Consider the following 18025-nt stretch of genomic DNA (forward strand, 5'->3'; position numbering starts at 1 on the left):
TCTGTAAGCCTGTTCATCTTTCTAGTACATTATTGTGGTTCCTTTAAGACTTGCTTTGAAAACCAGCAATGGTGTTTATCCATAAACATATTTTAAATCAATCTTCACCATTACAAGAATTATCCAAAGAACGTATACATTATAATATAATATCTATATGTTTATCTGCATTAAATTTTCCCAACTAATTTTCAACATTTTTTGTTTGTTAAATTTTAAACCTATTCCAATTCTTCTCCGTCATTGAGTTCCACAACTCATAGACATATTCTATGAATCTTATATTCTATAAATGCATGTAAAATAATAACATAAATAAAAATTGTTGCTGAAATCAAAATTATTACATGACCTAATGCTATTGCTCAATTATTTGTTAGGCTACATCACCATAGAATTTATTTTAAAGATAAAAAAAATATTGTAGTTTTTCCGCCATATAGTGAGATGTAAAAGTAAAATTTTTCGAGTCATATGTTGTATTTAACTTATAAAAATACCTATATGAGATTATTTTAAATATCTTAGTAAAAAATAAATTTTATAGCTTGTTTGCCGTGTTTGTTGTATTATATTTCTTTCTTTTTTGAAGCCTGGAATGACAAATGTTTCATTCTAACACTTAGAAAATAACACCAACAGACAATTTGTCATTTTTAATATTTGCAGGTCCTAAGTAGGTACTAAAAAAGAAGGTAGCAAATTATTTTATTATATAATACTTGGAATATGAATATATTCCAGCTAACGTAATTGATTTTAACCTCTTGATGGCCCAGATAACTAGGCTATTGTTTACACAGAATGCAGGCAAGAACCAAGAAAATTAACTTTGATGGGGAAATATTCACGTGATTTCCCAAAATATATATATATACCTATACATACAAACACATAAATATATACCTATACACACACACACACACACACATATATATATATATATATACATACAAAGTAGTTAACAGTTAGCTGAAGACAGTTATAACTTTGTAATCAATTTTAATGCTCAACTGTTCACGAAACTCAATTTTCGTTGTTTTAACTTAGGTAGTCATGAAATTTTTTTGGTTCTGCCTTAGAGTTATTACACACAGTTTTAAGTTAATTATTTATACACAACTTAAATATATTATTTTCTAAGGTAAATGTCATTTGGTTTGAGCATCGTAACTATTGACTCTATACAATTTATGAAACATTTTTTGATTAATTTGATAATTTATTTCTAATACTTACATATAAAAGTGATTATTCATATTATCACTTACTGAAATACGAACAAAAATTAAATCTAGGAACTTTTCCTGATCATAATTTTATGACATACAGTTTATTGGCTATCAGTCGAAAGATCTCATTTTTAAATAAGTAGTCCTACAAATGTTATAAACCCCGAAATAATTTATTTTGTAACGAACATTAAAATATTTATGTTTGAGAGGAACATCACACAGGATATAAATATTTTCATTTATTCGTGGGCAATTAATTTGATACTTAATGAATAAATCATTGATTTGAAATTTATAAAAATTATAATTTGTGTATGGAAAAGCATTGAAGAGAAAATGTGGTCCTGGGGAGGGGGAAGGCTAGTGGTAGGATGTTACCCACAAGCTTCTGAAGTAAGGTCCCTTATGATTCTAACATCTCTTGAAATTGAGAAATATTTTTATAACTTTTTATAATTTTCTAGTTCTTAATTAGGGCTAGGTATTATTAGTATTAATTACTGTGGTTTTTCGTGTGTAGCTTTCCGAAAGTATTGCATTATTTATTATATTGAGACTTTTTCCCATATAATAATTTTTTGTGCTCCTAAATTACAGTAGTGTCTCTCATAAAAAAAAGTTGGCCTGAACTTTTTACTAGGCCTAAGTTAATTTATCTATGTATTAAGTGACATATAAGTATTAGAAATGACTTTCAGTTACCATTATTTTCATATTATCTTAATTATAGCTCGTATAGACATTTATTACTAGCGAGAAAACAAGTAAAATATAATGTACTTACATGATTTATCAAATGAAATTACCTTTCGAAGTCTTCGCAAAAAGAAAAAAATGTTTTAGTCATAGCTAAGTGTATTTCTAAATGTATTATTAGTTGTCTGGCAGTGTTTCATAACAATACTGGCTTATAATGAGCTAAGAAATAGCATCGTCAATGCGGAAAACTAAAAATGTCTGAGAAAAATCTATGTGTTCCTTCCTTTTATACAGTAATTATTTTTAAACATATGGCTATTTATATGCAAAAATTATGTGTCGAGGAGGTCATAATACTGTGTTGCTAAGTCCTCTCTTCTCAGCTTTTATTTAGTTGATAACATTGCTTAGATAATACTAAGCTATGTACCTATATTGTTGAAAGATAAATTTAATGTTGTCAATAAAAGCACAAATGTAAGGTTAGTGTTTTTAGATAAACTGAAAGATAAGGTTAGTGTTGTCAAGAGAAGACTGAAAAATAGGGTTAGTGTTGTCAAGTTAAATTGATATATAAGGTTAGTGTTGCCAACATAAGCTGAAATATAAGGTTAATGTGTTTCAGAGAGCCTAAAAAAGTGATCGAGTCTTTCAGTACTGGTCAGTGATGTGTAAACATTTAACCTCGGTAACGTTCAAGTTGATGTTTATTTGCAAATAAACGTTTAACATGAAACTCGGACACGAAATTTAGGGAAGAATTCTTTAAAATAATGCCGAGCTTGATAAACACCCAGATCAATAAAATATATCCGATTTTCAAGTATATACCAAATATTCTAGACGCGAATCACTCACTATCTTTCTGAACCCGTCGCTAGAATTTGCTGCCTGAATCGTAAACGTTTCTTGCCACCATCACCCGCAGATATCAGCAAGGAAAATTGGGACATTTTAAACTATTAGAAATGGCTCCGATTAAAAACGAAATATAAAAGTCTAAACCCCAGCTTTGGACCTGATGTCTGACATGGAATTTTATTGAAGAACTGTCCATTTTGTTCAAATTCATTAAACAGTTAATACTATATAATTTCCGCACAAGTTAGATGCTATAAATTAATGGCATTACTATAATATTAACATTAAACATTTTAAAACATAATTATATTATAACACTAAGTAGGGTTTACATATTTGTTTTTGCTTAAAAGACTAAAATCAATCTGTAAATAATAACTGCAAACAATCCTTAACTTTATGGAGCTGATTCAACATTATTATATAATATTTCTAAAAACAGTAATAAAATCCAGCGAAGAGATTTGAACCATGTCCCTTGAGGTAAGAATACGCGCTCTATGGCTGTGCTACCGAGACCATTGCCACATTGGAAGGAGAATAGGCCTCTGTGTTATAATAATTTATTGTAATGCCAGTTATCTTAGGTAATATAAAACTTGAGGATACTTTTTACTATGACTATTTTAGTTTACCGAATATATTCCAGGATAGTTTCACTGTATACGGGTTTATGTTGCTACGCGTGGATCCGCCATCTCCGTGCCACATTTCCGTTCGTCGACTTCCGTACCATAGTCACGAGATTACTCGTATCAAGTACCGGACATCGAGAGCTAAGACGTTCACACATCACTAATGTTGGTACTGTGAAGAGAAGCTGGAGTAGGTATAAGTGAAGCGTCGTCAGGTGTCAAACTTCAACGCATTAGCCCCTCCGGGGTGAATCTGGACGCAGTGTCGGACAATCAGGACGGCGAGAGTCGCCTCGCCCCGCAGAGACCGCTACAGAGATAAGTGGCGCAGTGGTGTGAAACGTTTGACTCTCATTTGAGTGTACTCGCGCTTTGATCCCAGTAGCTACATCCATCCGGACTTCGTGTTGCCATGGTTTCACCCAAATCATACCAAGGGAACGCTGGGGTTGTTCCCAACTGCAAGCCGTCCCCGGCTTCGCTGACCTGTGGTGAAGGTGTTGGTCTCTGGTAAGTGAAGAGTATCGCCGCGATGCCCGGCCGGAAGAAGGGTCCCCCCTTCCCTGCAAGAGTCGCAATCAGTGCTAGGTGCAGGTGCCGGTGTGTCAGGCGGTGCAATATTTACCGCGCGCGCCCCGCTCCGCGCTTGGGGAGAGGGGATGGCGGAGTAATTAAACCCACCAGGGCCGCAGGGTCCGGCGCTGGGCAAAGGGTGCGCAGGGGTCGTAGGCTGCACACAAGGGGGGGGGGGGGTGGCGTATTGATTGGCGGGGCCCGCGATACATCTGCCTCGGACCTCCCCGCCGCCAGGGAAGTTGTTGCCCGCGGCGTCGCCCGAACATTCACCGCCCGATGCGCGACCAGGGTCGCGGCAGTACGCCGTAAATCACTAGGCTGAAAGGCACTAGAGCACAATTCGTTTAGCCGAAAGGCACTAGATCGAAAACTTTAAAATTTATTGCGCTAGGAATAATTCTTAACTCTGGTCTCAAGCACTAGACCAAAAGGCACTAGTCCGAAAGGCACTAGACCGAAAGGCACTAGTCCGAAAGGCACTAGACCGAAAGGCACTAGACCAAAAGGCACTAGTCCGAAAGGCACTAGTCCGAAAGGCACTAGTCCGAAAGGCACTAGACCGAAAGGCACTAGACCAAAAGGCACTAGTCCGAAAGGCACTAGTCCGAAAGACACTAGACCGAAAGGCACTAGTCCGAAAGGCACTAGACCGAAAGGCACTAGACCGAAAGACACTAGACCGAAAGGCACTAGTCCGAAAGACACTAGACCGAAAGGCACTAGTCCGAAAGGCACTAGACCGAAAGGCACTAGACCAAAAGGCACTAGTCCGAAAGGCACTAGACCTAAAGGCACTAGACCGAAAGGCACTAGACCGAAAGGCACTAGTCCGAAAGGCACTAGACTGAAAGGCACTAGATAAAAAAAAACTTTAATATTGATCGCGCTGGGAATAATTCTTATCTGGTCTCAAGCACTAGACCAAAAGTCGCTTCGAAATTTCGGTCAAATGATTTTCGGTTCTGACCTGCTGGGTCCGTGGTTACAGCGCCTGGCCGGTGAGTCGAGCCTCCTGGCTTCGATTCCCGGCCGAGAACATGTCCAGGACTTGGCGGCTATGTCATCTCTCCTAGTCCGCACCACAGTCGCACTTTGGTCGTCTCCCCGTGAACCCCTCTCCACGCTGACGTCACCTTCATCAACTTGTTAGTTTGTTAGTGCAGTAGGATCACGTCTCAGCCTTCCTGATGGCCAAGCAAATGAAGAAACACTTTCATTCACCTCAAGACACATGACTCTGGAAGCCGGTCTAAAAATCTTAAGAAAGATTGGAAGTTTATATCGTTAAACATTAAGAATGAAGCGAATTTGTTAAATTTAAATGAAAACTGTATAAAATGCTCAAATATTAATTAGCTTGTAGCAGTTATAAAGTTTTCAAGTAAAATTCCTCTGATCTGCAGATTTAAAGGTTTCATATGAAGTGTGCAACCATAGAACGTACAGTCATATCATACTCAGTTACTGAAGATCGTTAAGTCAGAGATACCGAACATACAGAATTAAGTAATTTATTTCCCTATTTTCTTTATTACTTCTGCAAAGTTTCAAACCTGTGTTTGTGAATGTATGTTTTTTTAATGCTTCTGCAAAGACTTTATGGTTAATTACTACTTAATGAGTTGCATTGTACTAGCCAAAACGTACAAGACATGTGCAATATTGTGCTTTATTTCCAAACCACACCCGTTGTTCTACCAGCTGATGAGTACAAAAGATAACTATGATTATTTTATGATGATTTTAAGGTATCGTTGTGTACACCTGCTTTAAGCAGCCTAACTATTATTATGTATAAAATGGGTGGTAACTACATACAGTTAAATAAAATTTGATAATTTCACAATCGTGTGCTCCAACTTGACTGGCTGATAAAATATATTCGCTCCACTGCGAAAAACAAAAAAAAAAAAACCTCTAATTTTACCATGAAATTAATTGGAAAATATTTGGTAAAATATTTTCTTGTTAATAAATAAATGTAAAAGTGTTTTTACATTGTTTACAATGCATATCTGTGAAGTTATATTAATGGTTTATGAAGTAACAGCCTACATTTTCTATGTATAAAAAATTGCAAGAAAAAGTACAGTGTTTTAATTTGTAACAGTTCAATGAAATATGTTGCAACTACTTAATTTGCAAACCAATTTCCTTGTGAATTTGAAAACCGTGCTTTCGAGACGATGTGTTCACTGTAAATAATTGTTCCAGCAGTTTCGGCGTTTCCACTAGCACTGCAAGGGTGGATGGAAGCATAGAAAAGGAGGGGGTGAATTTGTCACGAAGGTCTGTTCTTCCCTTACGTGGCAACTTGGAGCCGGATGGGATTCCGCCCTTCCCCACCCGTAGGTTCAGGATTCCCTTCGTCTGTGATAGGCGGCGGGGTCGCGACAGTCGTGTGAGCGCACATCACGTGACGAGGCGCGAACACCGGCCCGAGGAACACCACGTGACTCGAGGTATCTCCGCCGAACCTGTGGCATAACACCCGACTCCTTTCATTTCTGGTAGGGTTTGTTCGAAACACGAAGTTCGTACCTAACTGAAATGTTTTTTTGTGAAAAATTGAATTTCAACCTTAATAGAAATTTGAGCGAGTCTTTTATTACTCGCCAGAGAAGTGTAACATATAACTTCGGTAACGGGCATAATCATGTTTTTTTTTCATTATGCAAATACATCTTATAATATGAAACTCGGACACAAAATTCTACGTAGGGTTCTTAAAAATAATGCCGAGCATGATAAGTATACGCAATTTTTTTTTTTTTGCAGCTACAATTCTGGACGCGAATCACCCGTAGTTTCCGCACACGCCGCTAGAATTCGTTGCCGGAGAAGCTAGGTATACTATCGAATCATTCGATTTGCATAGCGAAATTTTAAACTATATAATGACACGGCTCCGACAAAAGCGAAAAAAAAAAAAAAAAAAAAAAAAAACTTGAAAAATTAATGCATATTTTTTTTTTTTTGGCAAATACTGAGATAATACGAAACTTGGACAAGGAATTTAAATTCTTTAAAATAAAATGTTCACCTGAATAATTATAAAACTCATAACACTAAGTATATGTTTGTATATTTGTTTTCGCTAAAACGACAGAAATAAACATGTAAATACCTCCAAAAAAAACCCTAATCTTATTGAGCTGATTAAAAATTTAATATTTAAAAGTAAAAATTTCATCACGAAATTATTTTATTCAACATGGCGTCGAATATATGTATGCTAACAATTTCTTGTGTCTCTACAGTATGACGAACAGTAACAATCATTACATTTTCATGTTAAATAAAGGTTGTCAAAATTGTAATGCAATTTTTTTTTAAGTTGTCATTATTTCTTTTTATGGTTGTACAATATAACGTAAAGTATCAAAGATTAGTTGTACTATTATGAATTTTATTTTAATAATATGCGTGGTTTAAAGTCTGCGATGTTCACGAAAGCGATATATACGGATGAGTTACGCGGGTCCACCATCATTTCAAGATTTCTGTTCCATCGGCCACAGACGCCAGCACCGTGGTTACGCATTTAGTTTATTCGACTTCCCTTCCATTCACGAAATTACTCCTACCAAATGTTACACATCAAAAGTTTTTTTTGAAGGAAAGTGTGATTAAATAAATAAATAAAATTCCGTTCGTGATTTTAAAAAAATACAAATCAGTTAAATAAGTTTCTGAAAGACAGTGAAGTTATTTCTTACGTCACATAATTTTAATTTTTCCACAAGCTCCGAAAAAAAAAAATTATGTCAAATTAGTAGGAACAAAAACAAAATACGTCAGGGAATGTTTTACTTGTCTCCCTCACACAAACAGGCTTTTAGTTAAGTGAAGTCCTTGAAGTAGCTACACATAGTGTCACGACCTTTGATTGTCTGATTGCCCGATAAGCCTCGTCAGGGGTGTATGTGTGTTAGTGAGGCGGGATGATAAGCGCGACGCTCGCTGGTATTTCTAGCGCGATGTAGCCTCTAAGCGGAAGGCTCTGAACTGGCGCGCAGTCTTCTCGTCGTCACAGGATAACTGTGAAATTTGAGCGGTGACCGTAACATTATATGGCCGAGAAATGAAGATAAAGGTATTATGCAAGTCCCTTAAGTGCTTTCAAGAATCTGTACTGATTGTTTTATGCCTAAAAATTACTCTGAAAACACGCGTTTTAGCCATTTTAACGCTTCTAAAAATACAGTTTAAAAACTTATTCCGAAATTAAAAGTACTTTTCGGCCCTCAGCGAACTCTTAAATTCTATTCGTAAATAGGCCCCACTCGGATATCTTGAGTAGTTTTGAAATCGCGTTGTTTTTCCTGAAGCTCTGCACACCGTATGTGTGCCCAGGTAGGCGGGGCCATTAAGAAGCCCTGGATTCGATTCACATAACATTAGCGTTTTTTTCCATTTAAAAATAAATTCTTAAATTATTTTACACGCGAAATAGGTAAAATTTTGTTCGTGATAGAGTTTACAGGATTGGTGTAAAATTTATTAAATATTTCGTATAGTTTTATTATTTAATACATTAAAAAAACATTATTCAGCGAAACATGAACCAAATCAAGAAGCATAAATGTACATATAGGTAGACAAAGAACTTGAAAAAAGAGAAGTCCACTAATATGGCTTAATCGAGGTAGGATGTTTTGATCATTACTCGATTTTCCCATGTCGTAATGCTTGGGAAATTTTTCTAACAGGTGTCTCAAATTAGTATGGGGGAGGGGGGAAGGTAATGACACCATTTTTTTTTCCCCCGCCAGCTCTGACGTGGTTACGAGAATGAAACTTTGATGACGATGGTGGTGGTTCTCGTTATTAGCTGTAATGGAGACTTAACGAGTAGAAATGGGCGCGCGCTTGGGTCGCTACTGATTTCAACGATATTAGTTACGACCTAGTTAGATGCGCGGATTAGATAAAGCAGTGCACGCACGAATAAAATGGACCCAAGTAACAATTTTTTGGGGTGTAATTTTTTGTCCACCTGGTGGCGAGTTTCGTATTATAAGTGTATCTGGCAACAATAGAGCACCCGAATTTGCTCGTTACCGTGATTAGTGGTTACACATCTCTAGCGAGTACTGAGAGACTCGCTTAATTTTTTTTTTTTTTCAGTTTAGGTGGTGTTTAAATTGTTAGTTTTAGTTTCAGTCATTGACTTTCACTGTTAAATTTCGTCTTAGTCGAAATTTGCACAAGATATAGGTAATGCCAATTTGATTGACGCTGTAAAAAACTTATCAAAAAGTTTGATGTTATTGTAAGTCTGAGTAAGTCTGAGTGAATAGTTGGCCAGTATTTCCTGCGAAATGGCATCTGCAAATTGTAGCAGGGCGATTTCTCGCCGAGTGGTAGATAAGCGTGTGGCGACCGCAAGGACTCTAAGTTGCCACGTACATCACGTGGTGTGCCACGCGACTAATGTCCTTATATCAGCTAGGTGGAGGGGCCAAGGGCTAGAGGCTGTAATGTTTTTCCTGGAGGATAATTTGGGTGACAATGGGGCGCAGATAAGGACGATTCATGTCGCCGGCCTAATGACAGGGATCACGCGATGTCGCCCTATCGTCTGCCTGACCCCCCCCCTTCCCCCCCACACTCATGGCACAAGCACCCTGCAAGCCTCTCTCAAAAGCCACCCTCGGCAGTTTATTTCCCAACCGCTTCTGCCACGCAACCAGCGCCTCCTTTGTCGAACACACACGCTCCGAAAAACAATTTTTTTTGTTCAGTTTTAAAATAAGCACGTGGGAATTTGTTTTATTCGTAATTATTGGTTGGCATTATTTTTTTTAGATTAGTATTGTACAAAAATGTTGTAATGCTATCAAAACAAATAAGATTTTTTTATCTGCTCTCCAACTAGGTACCTCGTCGGAGGGTCATTTTTCTTGGAAAAATCATAGCTTATGACCTGAACGATGTAAGGAGTAATTCTTATTTAAATTTCCAAATTTTTCTGTTCAATTTATATAACACTGCAATTATCAGATCAAAATGGTACTTTATATCCAAAATCAATCTTTAGAATAATTTTGAAACATGGTTTAAAGAGAGTGAAATGCTATTAAAATAGAAAATTTCTATTTTCATTAAAATATTTAATACGTATTTTCCCGAGATTTTTAGTGACAAAATTATACTTATAGAAATTTACAAAACATAATATTTAAATTATTTGAATTTATATTTACAGGTAGCGAAACAGAGAAGGTAATAATAGTTTAATATATTTATTGGGAATTAAAAAATACTTCTAAAGTAAAATTATTTATCTCAGATGATTTACTCAAGGTTGAAACATATTTTTTGCCGATAATCCATACGTCTCAAACATAATAAGATAATTCCTTTGAAAGATTTTACATGTGACTATCTCTTAAAACAAGATTTCAAAGGTCTGGCTTTGTAGAACATAGGCTTGTTGTATAGTTATATCAGTAATTAATTTTCTTAACTTATTTAAGTCTAACAAATTTAATGCCAATCCTAAAGCTGACTTGGAATTGATGCCAAATTGTTCACCAGATATTATAAATATATATTGACGTTTAGGTCTTAGAAGTATACGGGGCCGTGTTCAACAATTTCTTTAGCAATTAATTTACTTTTCTTTTCTTTATCTTCCAACCAGAAGTCATGTTGGATTTTTAATTTTTACCTCGATAGGGAAAATCACACGCAGTAACTCATACAATCGCAGGAAGTAATCACAGTAAGTTTGTTGCCTTCGTTACCATTTCCCCCTAAAAAGTAGGTGATTATGGGGTGAAATGGTCGACTCATTTCCAAGAATGTTTTTACGTCCAAAATAATATCGTGAGCAATAGCTCTTTATATCGGGAGATCTATTAATGAGTGTAGAGTGTAGACTTTCAACTGACGAAAGATTTCTCTTTTTTTTTCCTTCACCACCCCTCCCTTTTGGAGTACGCGCGATTTGTTCTTTATCTATCACCCGCAACAGTTCTCCGCTGCGGTGTTTAGTCAAGTTTCGGATGACTAGAAAGCACGTAAGTCCTAGTGGCTTGTGAAGAGGGGGGAGGGGGAACAGGGACCCGTAATCTAATATTCCGAGACAAATTTTCTTGACGGACGGTGGCGAACGGCGCGCGCAATTCATTTTATCGGGAGTCGCGATTGTCAACGCGAGGTCGCGCGCCCTATCAGAGACCGAGGATCTGTCCCACCCCGAAAAGTTCTCAGCGACCGCCCCGTCACGCCCACGCTCGGTCCACGCTCGGTCCACGCTCGCCCCACGCTCGCCGCTGGAAACATCGTCCTGATTACAGGACTCGTCCGCGGCGCCGACGACGAAAACGGCAGGATACGCATAACTTAGCGTTTCTGGTTCCGACCGACGAAACTCCTCCTCCCTCCCCTTATTTTCCGCACCAAAATAAAAACATTCACCATGAAACTTGGCGTCGTTTCGACTGCAGAATGCGCTCACAATTCGCCCGCGTGGCTTATCCCCGCCTCCCCAACAAGTCTGACGACGAAAGAAAATAATAACGTTCGGCGTGCCCATATCTCGCGGTGCAATACGAACTTCGGCCATTACCTACGTGAAGTTTTATCCGGGAAATGAAACGTACAATCCGTCGCGTCGCGACGTTTGAAGTGGCGCAGAACAGTGGTGCTTTTATTTTTTTGCGACGGGAAAACTTCAATCGGGGTATATGTTATTTTTAAAGTGATTGTTTTTTGTATCTTCTTTCGGAGGACTTTGTGTGGGCCTACGTGGTTCAGGCAAATAACTCGCCACTATTTTCTATGTTTTATTTTGAGGTTTATGCAAATTAAATAATCCTTATGAAGATATATTAAATATTTAAATGAAATTGCATGCATTATTAAACAATGGTTACACACAAAATTTACTTCTAGAAACAGATTGTAGCGCAATTAGTCAAACAAAAATATGGTCAGTTATGAGTACGTGTTTGATGGTCTGTACCTGGCGATAAAAGTTGCAACGTTTATGAAGTTAAACATTAAAATAAAACATCATTAAATGAAAGAGAATCCGTTTACGTTGGTTATAAGTTTTATTTTTATTTCCTGGCGCACGGCGGAGCCAACTTTCGAGGCTCACTTTAACAATTAAACTCATTAAAGATCCCAAACCTCTGAAGCAAGTTTCTACATAGTTTGTACGTACATACGTTTCAGTCATTTTGTAGCACATCTAACAGCTTGGGCTAATGGCCGTTTTTTTTAAATTATGGGTTATATTGGGCAAGTTTTGTCGCTTTTCTAGTTGATCTTGCTGGACCTCGATTAACTCATTTAGGCTACTCATAAGTTTTACCAATGTTACTATTATCCCTTTTTCAGCAGCTTAAACCAAATTATTGCCTCTTGTTACAGATTAGACAATGGTGCTAAATTTTCATTTCCCATACTTATAAGAGCGGTCAGTTGTATTACTATGAATAGCCTACTAGTCAATATACTGCAAGAAAATAGGCATTTAATTTTTTTCACTACCATCACGCGCTCTTTTATCGACGCAACACTAATGTGACGTAAACGATCACAATTTACAAGATAATTCGTTACAAAGTGGGCTAAATGAAGGAGTTGATAACGAAAGTTATTTGAATGATTACCAAGCCTTTACCGCAGATGTTCAAACATACCGAATTCGGCGGCAATGCGTTGCGCAGCACTCATGTGAACTGCGCGCGTTTCGTCGCACACCCGCAAGGCAACTGCCGCCGGCCAATGATGCGAGCGTGCGCGCTTCACATTGGTGCGTTGTACGCATCATCGTAGCTCCACACGTATTGCGATAAAATCGGATGTTGATTTACATAATTATTTACGTGTAAACATCTTAGCTCTCTGTGTATGGCATTTGGTAGGAGTAATTTCGCGAATGGAACGGAAGTCAGTCGATTGGAACGGAAATATGTAACCACGGTGCTGCCATCTGTGGTGGATGGCGCGAACCAAAGTTTATAGAGACAAAGGGAAACTTTGCAGAACTAACTGTGTGATGAATTTAAAAAAGTTATGCAGTATTTTAATAACATTTCTTGTCAAAAATGAGATATAGAGCTGGTCTTTCAAGTCTTTTTTTTTCTTCTTATTTTATCGGTGACGTTTAATTATATAGTTTAACCTTTCGCTCTGAAACTCTAATGATTCGATAGTCGACGTAGTTGCTCCGGTAGCGGATTCCAGTGGCGGGTGCGGAAACTGTGTGTGATTAATGTCTATAAACGTAGCTGAAAACACAGTTTTCGTATACTTATCACGCTCATCCTTATTTCAAAGATTTCTACGTTAAATTTCGTGTCCGAGTTTCATATTATAAGGGTTTTTGTAACATGAGAACTAATTAATTCGCTCGTTACCGAGGTTCGATGTTTTACACATCACTGGCGAGTTCTAAAAGACTCTCTCACTTTTTTTTCTTTCAAACAACGACAAGCCATCAGCTCCTTCGTTTATCCTACTTCATCACGTATTACCCTGAACGAAATAGCAGAGGATATCTACACTATAAGCACTAAATCTCAACTTTCGTTGAGCATCGTCACGATGTTGCACTGCTCTCAAGAGACCTGGGTGCACTGGCGACCAGCGAAGCTCTGCACTTACGCCCTGGGCTCGACGCATGCTCCGGGCCGTATTTAACGGCTGTTTCTATTTAACGCCCCGCCCCTCTGCCAGAAGCAGCCGCGTGTACACGGAATATAAATAGGCGGCTTTTGTCATCGGTTCTGATGTTCCGGATTTTTTTTTTATTATTATTCCCTCTCCCTCACGCCGCTTTCGAAATCCTGTTATCCAGCCCTTTCCCTTCCGTAATCTGCGCTTGAAACACAGAAACCTACCCTCTTCATCCCCAAACAAAACCCGGCGATCCAAATACCGATCGCTCTCTCCATCTCGCTTTCATTTCTTGCTCCCGCCATACAAAATACACCCTTACGGGCGTGAGCTCTAAAAAAAAAAATAAAAAAAAATACCCTCCCTAAAGTATCGGGAAAGGGGTTTCGGAAATGAACCAATCAGAAGCGTCCTCGCTTTCCTTTTCCATCCTCTATTTTTTATTCAAAGTGGCACTTCCCTCTACAACCCCGGAAAAACAGAGAGGGGAAAAAAAATATTTTCACCTCTTTCTCTCTCTCTTTTTTTTTTAGAATACATTTGAACGCTTTCAAAAAAAATATATATGAGAATCGAATCAGCAAGACATCAAACGCGGACAGGGATGATTATAAAAAATACTTTGAAAAAAATCTAGGGCTTCCAACCAATCATTGATCCGGCGTCTCATTTCCATCCGTCTCACTTTATTTTATTTTCCCCGCTGTCCCCCCCTCCCCCTTTTCATCGACGTGCTGGCCTCTTCTCGGCATCGCGACCCCTGCGGGCCGGCAACCCGCAGCACCCGCAAGCACACGTCACACGTCGCGGCCGCTTGCTGCGAGGAGCCTGCGGGCAAATTAGGAAGCGCGTCGGCGCTTTGTCCGCTACCTGTTGCCAGGTCGGCCACACGAGTGCGTGTGCCATTTGCTTTTTTTCCCCCCGCGAGTCAAAAAATATATTATAGCGCTACCACGGCATGTGAATCCTTGTACGAATAATACACACGATGCTAAAAAAAAATAATAATAATAATAATAATAATCATCAACTCAAAAATGAAGGATAACAAAAGTATTTGGAACTACGTTAATAGTAAAGTGAGAAAAGGAATAGCAGTTTTCGAGGTGAACTTGATGAGTGAATTATTTCATGGGCATACTTCCCTTTTACAAAAAACAGCTTACTTCCTGAAAATCACTTCAATTTCGTGCGTAGAAGCAAATGTTTTGTGCGTGTGTGTGTAAATATATAGACACACACACATTCTGTACCCCTGAACTATAGGACAGGAGTTTTTATTTTTATGTTAGCTACAGTTGGCGAAAACTAAAAATCGAAATTTCATCAAACAAATAATGCCAAGATTATTTGAAAAATTAACATAAAAAAGTTTTTTATTTCTAACGAACGAACATATAAATAAAGTTGAAACAATTGTAAAATGTTCTCAAAGAAAATTTACCGTTTTCTGCCATGTTCTCGGGAATATATAGGTATATATATAGTATATATATATATATATATGTGTGTGTGTGTGTGTTTGTGTATGTCTCTCTCGAGCAAACGAAAGGCGGTTCAGCATTTTCACGTTGATTCTTGGAATTCTGAAGAACCTGAAATCTACATAAATGTGATGAGTAGGCTACCTTCATATCAAGCTCAAACCTCTATTAGTAAACGAGTAACTTCTGCCATACAGATGCAAGTACCGGCTGCGTGTTTCAAAAGAGGCCTTTTTATCAACCATGTCACAAACCAACCACGGTCACCTCGTTCTCCAGCTTTGTCACCCTGTGATTGCTTCTCGCCGGGAGCGCCAAGAGGTCGGGAGAGTACAGCAACAACCCTCCCACACTCCAAGAACTCCAGAACTCAACCAATTACCTAGTCACTCATTATGTCCACACATGTTCCACGGGGTCTATTTGAAAAGACTTACAATGAACTCTCTCAGAGAACAGTAGGCTATTTATGAAGTTTTTCTGCCTAACATTGGTTTTACATTTTTTTTCACGGTGAGGTCACAGACGGATATGAGAGGTGATGATAATAGTGCATCGACTGTACGCCGTTTGGGACATTTGGAACATACGCATGCATTAAACATGCTTTTTCTGGTAGGTATGATTCAGCGATTGCATCGTCGCTCTGAACTAAAAAAAAAAGGATTTGTTCGGTCGTCTAATTGTTCAAGTTTTTTTTACCTTTCTCCACAAAGGGTGGAAATCCCACGTGGCCGTGAGAGCTAACTACCCTTAAGGCCACAATGACAACGTACCTGCGGTTCCCCCGGAGTTGGCCCTTGTGGAGGGTGATAAGCACTCTTTGTGACCGTCGAGCGACGCTGATGCACTTATCCCCGCGCTGTTCCCTGGAGCTCGCCGGAGACACGGGGCCCGGGGCAGCGCAAGCGGAGGGAGAGGTGTCGTCGGGCCGACGCGACGGGGCGAGAGTGGCAGAAGACGGAACACTCCCGAGGCGCGGACCGTCCACGTAGCGGAAAACTCGCCGCGACAAGCCCGGTAAGCGGATTACCTCCCGGGACAGGGATGTACAGGCTTCTCTCGGCGGGCGCTGCATTCCAGCGCGGGACAGTATTCTCTCTCGACGGCAGAAGCCACGGCGTGGCTCCACCATGGGGGCGTAGACACCCGGTGGGTGGGTGGAGTGGCCAAGGGGGCCCGCCCCCGCCCCCTGGAATTAAGAAGCAACACCGTGACTGTGAAATAGGATTTATACGCGTAAACGTCAAAACTATGTTTTACGTGGTAACTTTCTGTACCTACATTATAAAGTTTTCCGCGTAGTGCACGCGTGGGCAGTAGGTAGGTACATAACATACAGGCACCCTAGCCAGACATGACTTGTGTCGGTTAGAACCCACGGACAACCTCTAGGCAACCCCCAAACCCCTTTGGGAATCCAACAGATTTGCGGCCCTGGGACCCCACCTCCGGTCGGCAAGGTCGCGGGTTCGAGTGGAGGACGTGGTTGAAAACATCGGGAGGGCTCAACTAACCCCTACAAAAATTACTGCGTGTTTGAATGACTTCTAATTTATTGACCATAAATACGTTTCGAACCCTTCTTTTCATACGAAATTTTTTTACGGGTAATTAAACTCTTAGCTGGGATTCAAATATTTTATCTAATCTGTATAGGCTATGCTTTATACGCGAAACAAGTAAAATAAGTTAGTGTTACGAGGATGCTAGAGACGAGGCAGGCCAGTCGGCCCAACGCACCAGCCAGCAGGGGGTCTAGAGGAGGCCCCCCCTCCCGGACGCTGGTAGCGCCCGTCACCTCGCTAGATGGTAGTCCGATTATATCGGCACCTGTCCGAGCCCCGTACGCGTGAAGGGGCGTAACTAGGACGCCATTGTCCGGGAACTCCGAGTGTCGACCCTGATGACGTGGCACTACGCGAAGGGTTGCGAGATCTTTCCAGAGCGACGACGAGTGACGGGGCTTCGTGTGCGAGGACTGGTGCATCGGGGACCGAGGCACCCGGGACGGTGTTGTGTGCGCGGCGGTCTAGTGAGCAGTGCGAGGCAGGGTATTCGCGGTAAGATACCAGCAGAAGGGAGAGCCACTGTCGAGCTGAGCTCCAGTCGGGAGATGAAGTTGTGGACTTAATGAAAGAGTTATCAATTTGTGGACGTACATTTAAATTGTTGTAATTTAATGGAAAAAAAAACTCTATTTATTAATTGCGGTATTTTTCCGGACAAAATCTCCTACTCGTTACATTATAAAATATCTTTAATTGTTGGTAGGTTTGATTTTTTTTATTGTAGTTAACATACTGAGCAGTGTTCAAAACGAAATTGACTATAAAGAATCGGGTTACGTGTAAATAATGATCAAATAATATAACGGGAAAAAAACTTCAAACATTTCCATTGAATAAACAAATTAATAACTTCAAAATACAGTCACGAATCGTGACACATTTCATCTTAAATAATATTTTTGAAGCTGACATCGAATCCAGTCCACCATCAGTTCCCGAAAGGGTATGAAACGACCAACATTCAAGTGGGGATAGTCAAGTTGACAGCTGGGGTCGCCAGCAACTCCCGGAAGGTCGCGCGCGGGTCCGGGCCGGCCCGGGCAGGAGACGAGAACGGACTCGTCGCAGCGTGTGATCCGGCGCGGCGCCGGGAACACGCGAACCTGCCCGCGGTGTGCGGAGGTGTCGGAGCCCGCCGCCCGCACAAAACACCGCCCACAAAGGACCCGCGCACAAAAGGACGCTACGCCGCCACGTCTGTTACGGCATTTACCCGCCTCGTCTCCTCGGGCAGTGCGCGAATTAAGGCTCCTGCCTAGGCGGGTAAGAAAAAAAAAAACAAAAAAAACCTTTCCAGCCCTGCGGGTCAGCTGGAAAATGCAGTT

At 39.9% G+C, this 18025-nt stretch overlaps 1 protein-coding gene across 1 annotated transcript in view; it reads right to left on the minus strand.

Annotated features, from left to right (window-relative positions):
• LOC134531272 (high mobility group nucleosome-binding domain-containing protein 5-like) overlaps positions 1-16264 on the minus strand; it is a 54388-nt gene extending 38124 nt beyond the window's left edge. Inside the window, exons 1-3 of the mRNA XM_063366965.1 lie at positions 15906-16264; positions 6353-6483; positions 3891-3993 (exon numbers count right to left, since the gene is read on the minus strand). Coding sequence (XP_063223035.1) covers positions 3891-3993; positions 6353-6483; positions 15906-16264 — 593 coding nt within the window. The remainder of the gene's footprint in view (positions 1-3890; positions 3994-6352; positions 6484-15905) is intronic.
• Positions 16265-18025: the final 1761 nt, after the last annotated feature.

This window comes from Bacillus rossius, chromosome 3, assembly GCF_032445375.1.
Source record: "Bacillus rossius redtenbacheri isolate Brsri chromosome 3, Brsri_v3, whole genome shotgun sequence".
Classification (NCBI taxonomy): domain Eukaryota; kingdom Metazoa; phylum Arthropoda; class Insecta; order Phasmatodea; family Bacillidae; genus Bacillus; species Bacillus rossius.